Source organism: Phalangium opilio, unplaced genomic scaffold (assembly GCF_054372755.1).
Source record: "Phalangium opilio isolate 3A_F unplaced genomic scaffold, DU_Popi_V2 ptg000031l_1, whole genome shotgun sequence".
Lineage (NCBI taxonomy): Eukaryota > Metazoa > Arthropoda > Arachnida > Opiliones > Phalangiidae > Phalangium > Phalangium opilio.
The window spans coordinates 7,935,163-7,951,020 of NW_028324158.1; the positions used below are offsets into that span (position 1 = coordinate 7,935,163).

Genomic DNA, 15,858 nt, shown 5'->3' on the forward strand with positions numbered 1-15,858 from the left:
GATAGGGCTTCAACATAACAAATCCACCAAATTTCGATGGTCCGTATTGTTTGAAGCAATATCTTAATTAAAGTCTTCGTTGTCCACACACCAATCAATGATCCATCTTAAGACAACAAGGTATAGTCAAACACTAGACTACTTGCTACGTTTTAATTGTTCACGACATTATCAAAGTGGACGAACGGTTTGTGGTCACTTCGTGACCTTTTGTGTCACACCCATAGTTACTGTGTTTCTTGCCCCATACTCTGGCAGCCATTTTGAGGTTTTACCGCATAGTTTGAACAGAATCAAGCCCGGTTAAGCACAGAATTTTTCTAAGAAATCGTGTTGTGTGAACCTGGCTTTAGAGAGGAGAGAAGATCAGGCTACATACGCTTTTGTACATTTAAAAATTAGTGATAAATTTAATGGAGAACAAGAAATAAAATATAAATAACTCATATTCTGTTAGGTAATATTGTGAAATCAAAGCACAGAGTGACTGACCCCTTGTATTAGAACCATTCTTTAAACCCTAAAACTTGAATTAGAAGTAAGTGTGAGGACTTGTTTCAAACGCCGAGAAGGTGGTTGTATTTGACCTAGTGAAGTAATTGAACGTTGTCGAGTGTTTGGTCAAAATTGACAGGTAACTGGCAAAAGTTGTTGTTCCCCTACGAAATCGAGGTTTAGTTAATTCGAATGTTGTTACTTAAAAATTAGTTGCGCCACTATACTTTGAATGATCTATTGAATTATTTTGAATTTATAAATTGCTTTCTTTGTAAGTTTTATCGAAAAGGAAACATACTGAGGTTAAATGAATAAGAAAAGTTTCTCCATAAATTTTAATAATGCGGTCAAGGGTTTAAACCAATGAATCAAGTGTTAAAATATTATGACAACTGTAACTTGAACTATCGATTATTTTGCCAAATTAAACGAAATTAAATTAAATTAACTTATCTACTGAAGTATAATCACACTAACAGTACAGACATGTTATTTAGTTTCACTTAGATTGTGAATTAGAGTTAAGTACGTTCAATAAGAGACTTCAAAGAGATATAGTGTTTATTTTAAAAGTAATTAAGATGTTTATATTTTTGTAAAGTTTCCACTAAAATTTCCAAGAGCTTCTAATTTAAATGAATAGTTAACGAACTGTAAGGGAAAGGTTTTGGGAAACAACATTTAACCTTATTAGCAAAAATTTTCGAATTTTCGTTCTCAATTGTCGTATGACCTTTCACTGACTAACTCTTGATCAAACAGAAACAATTTATTTATTTAATTAATAATTAGGTGCGCTTAAACAAATATTAAATTCCCTTTCCAATGGCTTTATTTTCTCCAAGAGATAATACTTAAGTATGCCGAACTCTTCGCATAGCGGTTACAGTATTCTTGTGATTATAGAGAAATGGCAGTTTAACAGCTTTGACTGTATTAAGGTCTATGGGCAAATAACATGGGCTGTCACTAGTCCATTATAATATACAGCCTGTTTCTGATAAGTGTACCATAAATGGAAGTTTTTGTGTTCTTGGGTCAAACATGTGGGACGATTTCCTTGTGTTTATACTAGCCAGTCAATCTTTGGGAACCCATATCTAAGTAATTAAAGGTTGTGACCCCATTCATTGCTTTGGCATTCACTCACTGTCCACTGATCTTAACCCTAAGAACACACTCTTTAATGTATGCCAGACTTGCTTATCAGAAACGCCCTGTATCGTTTGTGAATTTAGAAAAGGTAAGGCATACCTTTGAAAGAGATATACTCTAAATTATAAACTCTTCCTAGGTGTGTATGCCCACTACGAATAGTATAAGCCTTAAAGCTATATGTACAGATTCTACAGAAGTTTCGGTGCTGGTTTAAAATATTCAGTAGCTTCTAATGTCAAGCGAGAACGGAATATCGGTACCTTTCCCGAAAGTTCCCCGCTTTTAAAAATTTATGGGCAAAAAGGTAATTTTTTCGTTTTGAAAAAAAGCCTAGAGAAGCGAAGGTACTTTGAAAATGGAACTTTACAAAAAAAGGGTATAGTTACTTTGGAGGGCAAATGTTTTATCTGGAAATACTGAAAACTTTAGTAGTTTCAAAGAAAATAGGGTAAATAGACCTTTTCGATGTAAAAAAGGGGTAGGCAACCTTCCGTATAAGGACATATAAGGGGGTTGCTATCCGTCTCTGCGCATGCACTGTCATGATACAAAGAGACTACGGCGCAGGCGCCAAAAACGAGATGGAAGGTATCTTCTTCCTGAATGCAGGTTTGGAACTGAATGGTAATTACTGAACCGAACCGAATTGTACAAGATTTTCAGTCTGTTGTATGCAGATAGCGGTTGAATTGCACTCACAAATGCAGACTGGCAACACTTTTCTACACACTAAAACCAAAACTACGCGGCCGTTTTGTAAATTTATGTCATTGCAGAATTGGAAAAACCTTTCCTCTAAAAATAAGGTCCGTGCGTTACAACCGATTCCACATGCATTTTGTGCAGTATAGTGTTAGTTTTAATATACCTCCGCCATATTTTAAAAATGGCGTCCGGATATGAAACCGAAACATCCGGAAGTTGGTCCATTTCCGGCTTTACAAACAATTCTAATATTTCAACTGAAGAATTTTGATTTTTTTCGAACATTTGTTGAAGTTTACAGATAACTCGTATTGCCTCCAAATTACGATATAGATAATCATAAAGAAGTCTAGTTTTTGTAAGAGAAAGTTATTCCCATTTCCCGAGTTATTCCATTCATTCGGAATATTTTCTCCTAACAATAGCACTCGACCCTTCCTTCCTTCCTAAAGTCCTCATTCTCAAAGACTCATTCTTCAAAACGCCCAAATAGCCAAACACACAAAGATAACATTCATTCAAATAATCGAAAGTACATTTGTAAAATTGTACACCCTATGGTTTAGTGAACTAGTTAAAAGGTATTTTAATTGATGACACATAAAAAACGAGTAGAAAAAGAATAAAATAATAACTAGACTTGTAAGATATTGAGGGCCTATCACCAATAAAACGGCGACCTAGAATTTTTCCAAAAAAAAAGAACCATTAAAAAAACAAACCAGATTTAGTAAATTTCCTACACACACTCAAGTCTGTTTTTATGCTGCTCACGTCTTTCAATTCTAAACATAGCCAATAAAAACTTAATACCCACTTAAACGGTATACCATCGCTTTATTAATTAAGTACTGTCAAGTGTCCCTTCCCTGTATTTATAGCAAGAGTAAAGTGTCCGACCTCTCTCGAAGCCCGCAGCTTGTTATTCTAAATTTCAACTCAATAATAAACTATATATTTCAACTTATAAATAGATATCCAGGAAAGAAACGCGGGAATTAACTAGCTAGCTAGCTATCTTAAGCTTTAGTAGGATTAAAACGTGACCCAAAATAATCCGTATAATTATTACTTGTTTTATGACCAATAATAACGTCATTCTTATGTTATGAATATTCTAGAATATCATTCGGAGGAAGTTTGCAACTTCAAATTTATAATCTAAATTCTACAATAGATTTTAAAGAAAAAATGTCGTTTAAGCTATCTAAGTTATTTTTCTTTGTAAAAAATATATATCTTATTTGATACCGGCAATTTAAACGTGCTGGGAAAAAATGTGGGGTTATTTTTTAATGTGCCGGTAAGGAAGTGATATGTTTTCCGTAAACTTGGTTGCTACCTCGGTCGTTAACCCAGGAATTACTTGAATTTTACTACAAATTTTTTTACTTATTATTTCTATTGATTTTAAGTATTTTGTTGCATGCTAGCATTAATAGCGAACAAATGTTGTGATGCAGAGTTATTATAATATAAAATATAGAAAGCAGTATATTAGTATTACATAATGTTCTAAAAAATGGTGGTAGAACAGAAGTGCAATGGGTTTCTAAGGGGAATTTTCAGTTTTGAGTCTAAAATGGTAATTGCGCAAATATAGATTAATTTGGGAAACATAAGGGCTATAGAATATGATAGTTTCTCAAGAGTGCAAGCCACAAAATTATTGCAAACTAAAGAAAATAAAAGCGTAATAAGAAATAATTAAAAGATAATATTGTGTCTTTAGTCTTTACAAGGGATAATAATATTCTCTGGCTCTGTACCAAGAAAAATGTTACAAAAACGTTGCCAAAATAGCAGAGAAATTGAGAGATAGTTAAAATATAGAGAATACGCAAATATCGTGTTAAATTGGCAATATATACAGGGTGTTTCTGCTAAGTCAGGCATAAATTAAGGGGGATATTCTTATGACAATTTTGAGTCGAAAATGTTTTGCGACAAGTTAAGATTGTCCAGAGTATTTTACGGATGACCCCTTATATTTAATTAAGAAACTGAAAGACGATGATTTATAATTTAAGGGGTCATCCCTAAAACACACATCTAATCATAACTCGAAAACAGTGTCCCTTATGGCAAAATGGAGATAGAAGTTACATTTTCGACTCAAAATTGATTTCCCAAAGAACATCCCCCTTAATATATCATTCCAGACTTATCAGAAACCAAAGTGACTGGAAATTATTATTAATTATAGTATTCCGTTTGTATTTAGTAGGCCTAGTCCGTATTAAGCATTTTCATTAAATCCGTTGCTATAAGAATTAACGCGATCGATCCTGTAATTTGAAACGTCGACGTCGAAAACTGGGGTGTGCCAATCATTTTATTAAAACATGAAATCTCAAAGTTAGGTGTAAGGCTATTGTGCAATTACTTTTGACCCTATTAACACGTACCACTCTAGTTTAAAATTAAAGATAAAGTTCAGGCAACATAACATTATACATTAAAAGAGAAGACTTTTTCTAAATATAAAAGGAAAGATACATAAAAGAGAAATGATCTCTTACTAAATAATTAGAATTTAATTAGTCTTAAAAACCAGGACTACTGCGTTGCTATTACTTCAATGGCGTCTGCTAGCCCGAACCTCTTACCCTTAACCTCTCAGTCTGTGAGAATTTAACCAATTCCGTAAGAGGTTCGATTTAGCAGACGCTACTAAACCAAACAGTAGTCCTTGTTTTCAAGAGTAATTAAATGCCAGTTATTTTTTAATAAGAGACCATTTATTTCTAATTAATTTATTACTATTTTTAATTTTCTATTTAGGGAAAGGCCGTTCTTTCAAGGTTTAATATTACTTTACCTGAAATTTTCCTTTAAAATTATTAATATTGAAACAAAATGGGAACTTTCAACTTTAAATTACTTTTCGCAACTTAAAATTACTTTACACTCAACTACGAGTACACACCTCTACGCAGTTGTAAAGGCCTCTAATGTTGCATATTATCGGTATAGAAAACCGTGCAAATTCAATATTAAACGCTTTATTATGTAACGACGGTCTTTTAGGCATCTCAAAAGTGGCCCAATAATTTTCATCTTTCCATCTGACAACTTTTCCAATAAATTTCGATTTAACGGGACTTAAAACCGCAGTCTGAATCAAAGGGGTGGGATACTAGACATAGTTTTCTACTTTGTATACGTTTTAAGCTACAATTTGTTCCTTTTTATTAATCGAGAAATAGTGAATTTATCAATTGGAACCATGTTTCTATCTACAATATTAAAGAAGATACAAGCAATTAAGTTTCCGTAATGGACACAACGATTTAGGCTTCCCTATTGGACGCCTAGTACCACCTGACGGAGTCGCCCAATAGGGAGGGGCACTCCCCAGTGCTTTGCGGGAAAGTCTAACGAGCAGTGCCCATTACTGAAACTAAATTGCTTGTATCTTCTTTAATATTGTAGATAGAAACATGGTTCCAATTGATATATTCATTATTTAAAGCGCTCTTTCGATTAAAAACAAGATTCCCTAACCCTTTTAAGCAACGTAAAAACAAACTTGAGAATAAGGACAACTGTTCTACCCCCTGTGCAAAGGCCAAAATGCTCTCTTTTCTACAAAGCTAGTAAAACCGATTCCGTCAAACTTAGGGGGAAGAAGACCCAATGCAATGTGTACTTACACTTGGCTTTGGTTTTTGGTTTGCCCTTTTGGACACGGTCTGATTGTATTTACGGAAAGTTAAGCAATAGAGTTCAAAGGCGGGGAGTCTATATAAGTATTTGCTTAGGCATGAAGGTTCGATACACTTCTAGTTTCCAATCGATGCCTTTGGAGCCATTGCTTCTAATTTATATGATAAATGGAATGAAAAATCATCGGATCGGCCTTGGCTTCGAGTCGGATATGCGTCGAAAAATCGCATTCACGCCAGATTAATCAAAATCACTCCTCAAACTTGACTATATGGGCCCCTTTTTCCGGGAAAGGGAGGGTGAAATACGCCTCGATGTCTGGCGATTATTAATGTACTGAATCAGGGTGCGTACGCAACCTGGACAATACCAGGTTTGTCTTAAAGTTTCAGGGATATTTTAAAATTTCAATAGAACCAGAAGGAGATAATAGAAGGATGACACTCTTAATACTTTAGTTATGTAACATGATTCTTCCCAGGCTCATGCACCTTTTTTGTTTGCTCTCCTACTCATCAAATTTCAGATGGACATCGCACAATGCTAGGGTGAATTCTATAACTGTTCGGTACTAAATCCCCAGCAATCAAGCCACAAACCTTGATAGTCTTGACCCGGGACAAAAATTCACAAGCGCACGCGTCTTGGCAAATAGTTAAGCCAGCTTCGAATATTCAAATTAGTATGATGTCAAAGACCATCAATTTAGCCATTACTTAAATTTTCCAGACTGTTTTTTAAGCGTCTTTAGTTTCAAGGTTACTTAAAATTACAGTCTACAAATTGGAAAAAATTCTATATGATTTACATGATAATAGGGGGATACATTAGAAAAAGGTTTTAATAACTGTTACTGGAATATTATTTATTTTTCAAGATTATCCAGACTTTTTTAAACGTCATTAGTGTCAAGGTTACTTAAAATTACAATTCGAATTAATATTAAAGATTTTTGCAAAAAGTTCTATATAATTTTAATATGATAATAGGAGGGTATATTTAAAAAGTTCAAATAACTGTTACAGAAGTATTATTTAATTTTTAATATTATTGATGTGCTTGTTAAACATCATAAGTTCAAAGTGGTTTACTTAAAATTTAGTCTAAAATGCGCATTAATGCGTGTAGCGTATTAACGGGTTTTTCTAATAATTCTATACTATAATATATTACTAACATAACTACAATAAAATTAAGAGACAAAAACAATCAATGTTTTAAAATAACTGTTTTCGTTGTTAGATTACAAAATAATTTAGTATTTGTATCGAGGAAAACTTAACTTTTTTTTTAAGATTATTTTTAAATAAAACCAAAACCATTAATAATTATATGTTATAACTTAAGTTTACTAGTTACAAAAAAATCAGCGTTGAATCAATGTATCGGGGAAAACCCCACCTGCCTTTCTGAGAAGTTTTTTTTATTTATCAGAACCGAAACTTAGTATTAAATTAACTAGATACTTAGATTCAGCTTTAAATTAATATTCAAACAAGGACTAAGATGTTAACCTGTATTAACATCCCAGACATTCCTTACTTGAAAATTTTCCAGTTGGAAAATTTATTCTATTATAATTACGCTTAATTTTCATTGATTAAAAATAATATAATTTATTAATGAGCAAGCAATTAATTCAGAATAAAGTCTCCAAGCCGTTAGAAATTAATTCTATAATAATTACGCTTAATTTTCATTCAAAAAAATTATATTAATTTATTAATTCGTCAGCAATTAATTTGGAAATAATCCCTTAAGCCATGAACACTATCTAGTACGTCATCGTAAAATCATTATGTTCAAATTAACACTCAAAACCACTTCTTGGTACGCTGTTATTAAATAATGCCTAAATTTTAGAACAAATCATTATTAAAAACTAATCATATGGAGTATCATAAATTTGTAAGCTGTAATTTGAGTGTTTAACAAGCATTTAAATTATCTTAAATAAGTGGTAGGTTAAAGCGTTTCAACTTGGCTTAATACCAAATTGAACTTGCTTTTAACGTGTTATTTTCAAATACAATCCTGCCAAGCATTGTAATGATGGTTTAAGTAGAAGCAAATAAAACATAATAATTGAAGTGGCATGATAAAGTCGTTAAAACTTTGCAATAATATTCAAATTGAAGTTAAAGAAAATTTCCCTTTTGCGCAATAGGTGTTTTTGCATAATTTTCAAATATATTATGCCAAGGAATTAAGTGACATGTATGAAAGCAGAAAGCTATAATTTAAATGCTAATGAAACATTTAAATAATAGTCACGAACAATTTTAAGCGTCGGGTATAAATTTAATGAAAGATAATATAAAATAATGAATGTTATGATAAGTATGTACCATAAATTAAACCGTGTGCTTTCAGGGTCAAACTGAGTGTACAATTTCAACAAAGAACATTTGGGTCTACAACATTTAGTTAAGGGCTTGAAATTAATTTAATATAATTCATGTTTTGAATGTATTTTCTATTAGTGCTGGACGCATCTGGTAAACCCCCTGCTGGTCTATTGGAAGGGTCTCTAACGGATCTTGGTAACATGGACCAATGTTTCATGGTGAAGAACGTGGACGAATACAGCAAGAAGGAAGTATTCCAAGGACAATACTGCGCGGTCAACGCTGTCCCCGTTTTGCCCAAGAAACCGTTCCAAGTCACTTTTCACCACCAAATTCTTGATTTGGCCAATTACACAGCCAAAGACTCCGTAAGTACATCATAAATTACTACATTAAACTTCTGATATAACCAGAAGTATATAATACTTCTCTTCGAGAGAAGTGTACCATCCACAAAGCGGGGTGATTGTAACATGATTCTTCCTACCCAACATCATCAAACCATTTGGAGCAAGGTTACTAAACCGAATCACATATACGCGATAAATAGTTCCCTTATCATTACTCTATTAGCGCTTAATTTGCCAAGGCGCATGCATGCTTTTGTGAATTTTTGTCCCACGTCAAGACAATCAAGGTTTGTGGGTTGATTGCTGAGGATTTAGAAAATACCAAACAGTTATAGAATTCACCCTAGCACGGTGCGATAGTTACCCATCTGAAGTTTGATGAGTGGGAGAGCAAACAAAACGGTGCATGAACCTGGGAGGAGTCATGTTACATAACTAAAGTATTAAGAGGATACAGAGTGTCATCCTTCTTCTATTATCCCCTTCTGATATATACTAAAATTACTTGCTAGGTCTTCATGGACTTGTCGAAAAAAGCCCCATTTTTCTATCGCGTATTAATCCGTATCGGAATTTGCGTACCTTCGACTTGTAGCCGGCAAGATATTGAAAATATTGCCACACATAGTAAGTGTTATATTGTAAATATTTACACACGTACTAACAGATGTATAATTAACTCCATTTTGTTATTTAATTACAGTATCCAAAGACAGTATGTTTAATGTAACGGTGCCTTTTTGTCAAGTGAAGGAACCATGGGAATTCTCGACACTGCAAATCAGTATACTGTAAGTGTTTACTTCAGTTGGGAAGTTCAGAACACCAGTGTTCGTAGTTACTTCGCGCGAGTACCAATTGTGTAAATCTATCATACTTAACGCGAAGTTGCATTCTTCAATCTTATCCATAGAAAATATCATCTTTAGCTAGTGTCATAGAATTACTTACATTTACATAACGAGTGCTGTAGTTACATCGCGTGAGTACCAATAGGGGGCTAACAGTTCTGACCCTGAAACGTCACACCCTTCAATCTCTTACTGGAGTTTCATCCCCTTAACGGTTGGAAACTGTATTCTACGCGCAAAAATTCCGACCAGAGAGGGGCTGCGTGACGTCAGACTATCTCTTCCCCCTAGCCAGTTGTTAGCTCCCTATTGGCTAAATTCCATAAACATAACGCAAAACTAGCAGTCTACCTACTCGTTGGAAAGTTCTCATTAAAGGCCGGGAAACGGCGAAAAGGGTTCTTGTCAAACTGAAAACCGTGCATCGAACTAACAATGGGCGACCGTGCTTCAAACTTTTTAGGGGTTCTTGTCAAACTGAAAGCCGTGCAAAGCAGTTCTTGTCAAACTGAAGATAAACAATGGACAGTCTCTTAAATTTTGTTTCCCCGACTTTTTGCATCCCCCATTTAAGAGACTGTCCATTGTTTATCTTCAGTTTGACAAGAACCGCTTTGCACGGCTTTCAGTTTGACAAGAACCCCTAAAAAGTTTGAAGCACGGTCGCCCATTGTTAGTTCAATGCACGGTTTTCAGTTTGACAAGAACCCTTTTCGCCGTTTCCCGGCCTTTAAGCTGAGTGCGATTTATAGAACTAGTTTGTACCAGTAGTGTGAAAACGTTACATTTCACGCGAAGTTGTACAATTATGTTAATTACACAACGATTGAGTATCAATAGCGTAAACCCCCAAACACCCAAAATCGGTACTGTGTACCGTTTCCGAAGCTTGAAACTCAGTTCAATTACAGTGTCGTCTGAGTACAATTTGTACTATAATACAAGCTCGCGGCGAACTCAACACTTAATAAATTACGAAGGTAAAAGTATTCGTAAATCTTTTTCAGGTCTGTCATTGGATTCCTACTACTTTTGGTACTTATCGGCACGGTCGTGACGCGGCTATGCGAAATGGAGAAAAGTGGCAGCGGAGTAGTTCGTAAGTACCACTACATCATTGATGCTTAATAAACTACAGCACATGTTTTATACTATAAGCAGCCATTAAAACTTAATTTCCCCCTACTTAATTAAAGACGAAATATTGCGAGTCTGCGACTGTTTCTCGGTAGAGACTAACTACAAGACCTTAATGGGAGAGACCAAATCGTTAAAAGCGATGGACGGTGTACGCGTTTTAAGTACCTTATGGATCATTTTGGTACACACGTACGCTTTCCAGAACGAAAACTCGGTCGGAAAGATCATGGAAATTATCAACTTTACGGAATTCGTGTCTTTTGGCGTTGTTGTAAATGCTTGGGTTTCCGTCGACAGTTTCTTTTTGTTAGGGTAAGTACTTCATTCATTCTTTTAATTGGTACCATATTTCGATATATATCTCTTTAATTAATCAAATATTATTTTTAATTTATATTAATTGCAGTGGAATTTTGCTAAGTTACACGACGTTAAGAACGCTTAAAAAGAACCAGGGAAACTTTCAAGTTGCTCGATTCGTACTTAGGAGAATTTGGAGGTAAGACTTTAAATTTCATCTTGTATATATTTAAGAAAGTTGTTTGCTTGTTTTTTTCGTTAATTTCCGAATTTGATTACATTTTTGGCCACCATTTTAAAATATGGTGACATATTGAAACCCACAAAGTCAGTCTTTAGGTTAAAGTGAACCTTTATACTAAGTATTAGAAGTATATAATACTTCTCTTATAGAGAAGTGTAGCATCAACAAAGTATCATGATTCTTCCCAACATCAGAATTAACATTTGGAGAAAAGTTAATGAAGCGAATCACATACGCGATAAATAGTTCCCTCATCATTACTCTTTTAACGCTTAACTATTTGCCATGGCGCATGCGCTAGTGAATTTTTGCCCACGTCAATACGTACGAGGTTTGTGGGTTGATTGCTAATGATTTAGTACCAAACAGTTATAGAATTCACCCTAGCACGGCGCGATGCCCATCTGAAGTTTTAGCATTAGTGCAAACAAAAGGGTGAGCCTGGGAAGAGTCATGTTACATAACTAAAGTATTAAGAGGATACATAGTCTCACCCTTATTCTATTATCCCCTTCTGGCATTAACGAAATCTGCCGACCCTGAACAAGTTTTCTGATTCAGAAAGTTTAACCTCGAGGCTAAAAAAGCATTTTACAAAATCGACAAATTTGTAACAAAAGAATTTTATATATAAAAGAAAGAAATTGAGTGTGGGAAGTCTGTTGAAATTCCATGATCGCTATTCAACAAACACAAATGCAAATTAATTACCCAGCTCAAAATCTCTTTTATCGCGGAAAAACATCCCAAATATAGAAGAAAAATGGGGGGTTTTGGCGGGAAATAATCCCTCAACTATACTAGAGATATCATTTTCGAATTAGGTAAGGGCGAAACGCCTTTCCTATTCCCTTATCGATTTCTAAGTGAACTTAAACAAGTTGGACTATAGCTAATAAACACAGTGTTTACAAGCGATTAAAGGAAAGTTTACACACTAAAGTAGTTTGAATGGGTCAAAAACCCAGTTAATTATAGCGAATATACAATGTTCGAAGCGCATATCTCCGTCACAAAATGTTGTAGACTAAATGTGTGTTGACACTTTCCAGTGTTTCCACTCAGTTCAAACCCTTTAATTTATGGCAGACTCTGAGTGTGTGTCCCCTCGCGTTGCATTAAGATCAGATCAAAATTTAATTTAACAATTTAACCATATTAGACTTTTCGCTTAGTTTAACCTAACCCAAAGATGGATCCAAGAGATACCAACCATGATCACAATCTAAATAATTAACGCAAGACTGCTTCGATTGTTATGCGGCGGCGACTTCTAACCCAGTTTGCTTACATCTTATACATCCAATCTTAATCAGCCAATCAAAGGGGAATGGTTCAGGATATAGGCTAGTAATAGCAGTTTCCCTAGATACTAAAATGGTTGGGTATCAACTAAAAATCTATAATACGGGATAGGACTGACATAATAGTTATTTTCCAACAATTCTACCGATATACAACAACCAAGCAAGCAACATCAGCCCTAGATCGAAACAAAAGATATAGAAGTTTTAGGGCGCTGAGATTTACCCGTCATTTCCCTTTCCACCCCTTTTTCCTGATCACAGAAGCTTTCTGCTTGTCAGGTGAAGGTGACGGGACAACTTCGGAAGCATCCTTTCTCTCGCCACACCCACTGACACTGGCGAAATGTCGGTAATTAGTGGGAGTTACGTTTCCCTTTTTGTATTCGTTGGTCCACTGACAAAGAGGTAATACAGTGGTAGTGTTAAGAGTGAGAAGGTTAGGGTCAAGGAGGATGTATAAGAGGGGGAGACACGTTCTGAAAAGTGGAGAGGTAAAACAACAAGCTATCTCGGCAGAAAGGACACTCGTGCGGGATATATAAGATAATATAAAAGTGAAACAATAGGGGCTAAAAAAAAAGCGAGCTTGAGGTAAAAATTTCTTTACTAGACGCCATACCTCCAGTTCTGAGCGAGACTGATAAATATTAACTTAACAGTAGAACTGGCAGCAGACAGCTTAAGTCTTTAGAAGGAAATTTATCCCTAGTACCATCGCGCGCTTCAGCAGAGGCGGAGTCAATTTACCCTGTTTGTGGTTTGAACTAGAGTTAGTTCTGGTGGAGTCACCAAATAAGTGATTGCTTTAAAAAAATCGAAATCGGAATGATGGGCATGAAAAGCCCCGAACACACGGTATTCCTGTCCGCTTACATTGCCAAAGCTAGGGTAAGAGAGACCCTGAAAAGTCGGTGCAATACTCGTGCTGCGAGTAAAGGCGCGCGTCACGTGATCGTTGTTGGAAACTAGGGATATTCAAACTTACAAAACAAGCTAAAGAGGCAACAAGGCTTGAACGCATGCACGAGAATGTACGCTCTCTTGACGTGAGGGGGTAGCGGTACCGTTTTAGGAACGTGCATTTTGTCTCCCGTCTTATACATTCTCCTTGTTAGGACGTAGTGATTTCGTTCGTCTCTCTGTCTTTATCTATTGCCTCTTAGTCAATGGACCAACAACGATTAAAGCGTTCACTATAGAAAAGATGAAATAAAGACAGAATGAATCTCGGGGAGAAAGGGGTAATGATTCGGTTGGTTCTTTCTTGCCTTTTTACTCTATTGTATCATGGCCATTGGACATTAAAAGACCTCTAAAGTGGGAGGTTACAATCTTACGGATCAATTTTTGCCAACAGCGTACCCAAAAAGAATTTATAGAGATCCAACTAGATTTCTTTTATACCAAACATAGTCTTTAAGCGTCGACCTTCCTTTTGACTCCTTTCTATTGAAGGGTATAATTTTAATTTTTTCCTACTGATTTTTTTTTTTACTTTCAACCCATTCTTGGATGGCAGGTTCAGTTTGTAAGGAAAGATTTTAGAGTTAAAAGGGTTACTTCAAACTTACTGCTGTAAAAAGCAGATATTAACCCTTCCTATTGAAGAGGGTAATTTTTTGGTTTTTGAAACTGATTTTTCACTTTATACCCAAAAGTTTAGTTTGTAAGGGTTTGACGCTTTGGTAACTTGGAACTGTTATAATGAAGGACATATTTTTATACCCAGGAATACATATAGCTAATAAGAATAATTGTAGCTCATTTATACCATGTTTATTTCTATGTGGGTATTGTGGGCCGGGCTTGAGAAGCCTTCGTCACGCCTTATAATTGTGACATATTTTTTCTAACTGTGATTTCATTGGTTCGTAGCAACAAAGAGAACATACCAGGAGGAACACAAACTTTAATTTGGTGAAACCAGGAGCAGATGACAAAGGAGTCTCGGACGCTAGCTTCCATAATGTAGAGGGCAATGGGATCCGCGAACGTCACGGTTATTAACCAAAATCATTACGCCAGTGCCCCCTCTCGTAGGAAATTTGAGCTTTATTTTCCAACCAATAGCGTGGCTGCAAAGTCTCGAAAGGAGATCTGGGAAATCGCGTCTGGAGCCTCTCTTTAAAAATACGTATCGTCTGCTTATAATTAGCCTAGGCTTAACGAGTATTAGAGTTAAAAATGGATTTCAACGGCTTTTTAATCTTTTTTTTTAGACTAAAATTGATAATGAAAAGCCCAGCGAGTAACGTATGTACACTATTAAAAAACTAAAATGTGTTTCAGTGCCAATTTTTTCTTAATTTCGTCTTGAATTAAATGATAGCTACAAGAGGTTGGGAAAAGAAATCACTCGCGATCTTTTAAAACCCAAAAAGTAAGAGACAGTGATTTCGTTTCCAACCTCTTGTAGCAGTCAATTAATTCAAAAACATACGGAATATTTTGGCCCTAAAACACATAAGATTGTGTTTCGGCATCTTTTAAAACCTTGCTTTATAATTTGAAAACCCGAGCCCAATCATTCCAGTGGGCACAAATTGTTAATTAAGCCTTGGCTTACCTGGGTTTCTCTGCTAGTTTGGACTTAATTTACTATTTAGGCCTAGTCTTATCTTTTATCTTAATACCAACGGTTACAGCTGTTTGAATAAAGTATAATTATATTGTGTATATTTATGTCGCGATCGGATAAGACGAACTTCAGTAGCCACCATTAGTCCGTTATTACAAAACAAATTCCCAGCAGACTTTGGTGCCAGATATAATCCACCAAAAGCATCGTCTGCTATAATTTCTGATAGCGCGTCTATGGCAAACGATACCGCTACAGCTGTGACGTACGCGGGTGCCATTGCCCTCTATATTGTGGAAGCTAGCGTCCGAGACTCCTTTGTCATCTGCTCCTGGTGAAACTAGTTCCGGTTGTTCACGTGATCGTTGTCTACTTAAAAATTACCTTTAGTAGGTCAACGGTCAACCCAGAGATCAACCCTTTGCCACCATCAAAATTATCAGTCGACATAATTTAACCAATAAAAGGCGGCGCTGCTTATCCAATCAACAAAAACCGGATCTAGTTTCTCCAAAATCGTGGCCGGGCTTTTCTCTTGGGTAGCAAGAAGAGAGGTCGAAAAATGGTTGTCAGATCATTTCGTTCTTCCTTTAAAGGGGTAAAACTTTGATGGAATTGAAATGTAGGGTGGTCGTCCGCGGGATAGTGTATATAGTGCCAGAGAAAATATGATGGAAGAATCCCAGCTATATAGCCTATAGTACCAAATT

At 35.5% G+C, this 15,858-nt stretch overlaps 1 protein-coding gene across 1 annotated transcript in view; it reads left to right on the forward strand.

Moving 5' to 3' along the window:
* LOC149690392 (nose resistant to fluoxetine protein 6-like) overlaps positions 1 to 15,858 on the forward strand; it is a 36,446-nt gene that overhangs the window by 7,794 nt on the left and 12,794 nt on the right. Inside the window, exons 2-7 of the mRNA XM_089869915.1 lie at positions 8,514 to 8,746; positions 9,241 to 9,355; positions 9,432 to 9,519; positions 10,587 to 10,678; positions 10,776 to 11,031; positions 11,126 to 11,218. Of these exons, the coding sequence (XP_089726041.1) occupies positions 8,514 to 8,746; positions 9,241 to 9,355; positions 9,432 to 9,519; positions 10,587 to 10,678; positions 10,776 to 11,031; positions 11,126 to 11,218 (877 nt within the window). The remainder of the gene's footprint in view (positions 1 to 8,513; positions 8,747 to 9,240; positions 9,356 to 9,431; positions 9,520 to 10,586; positions 10,679 to 10,775; positions 11,032 to 11,125; positions 11,219 to 15,858) is intronic.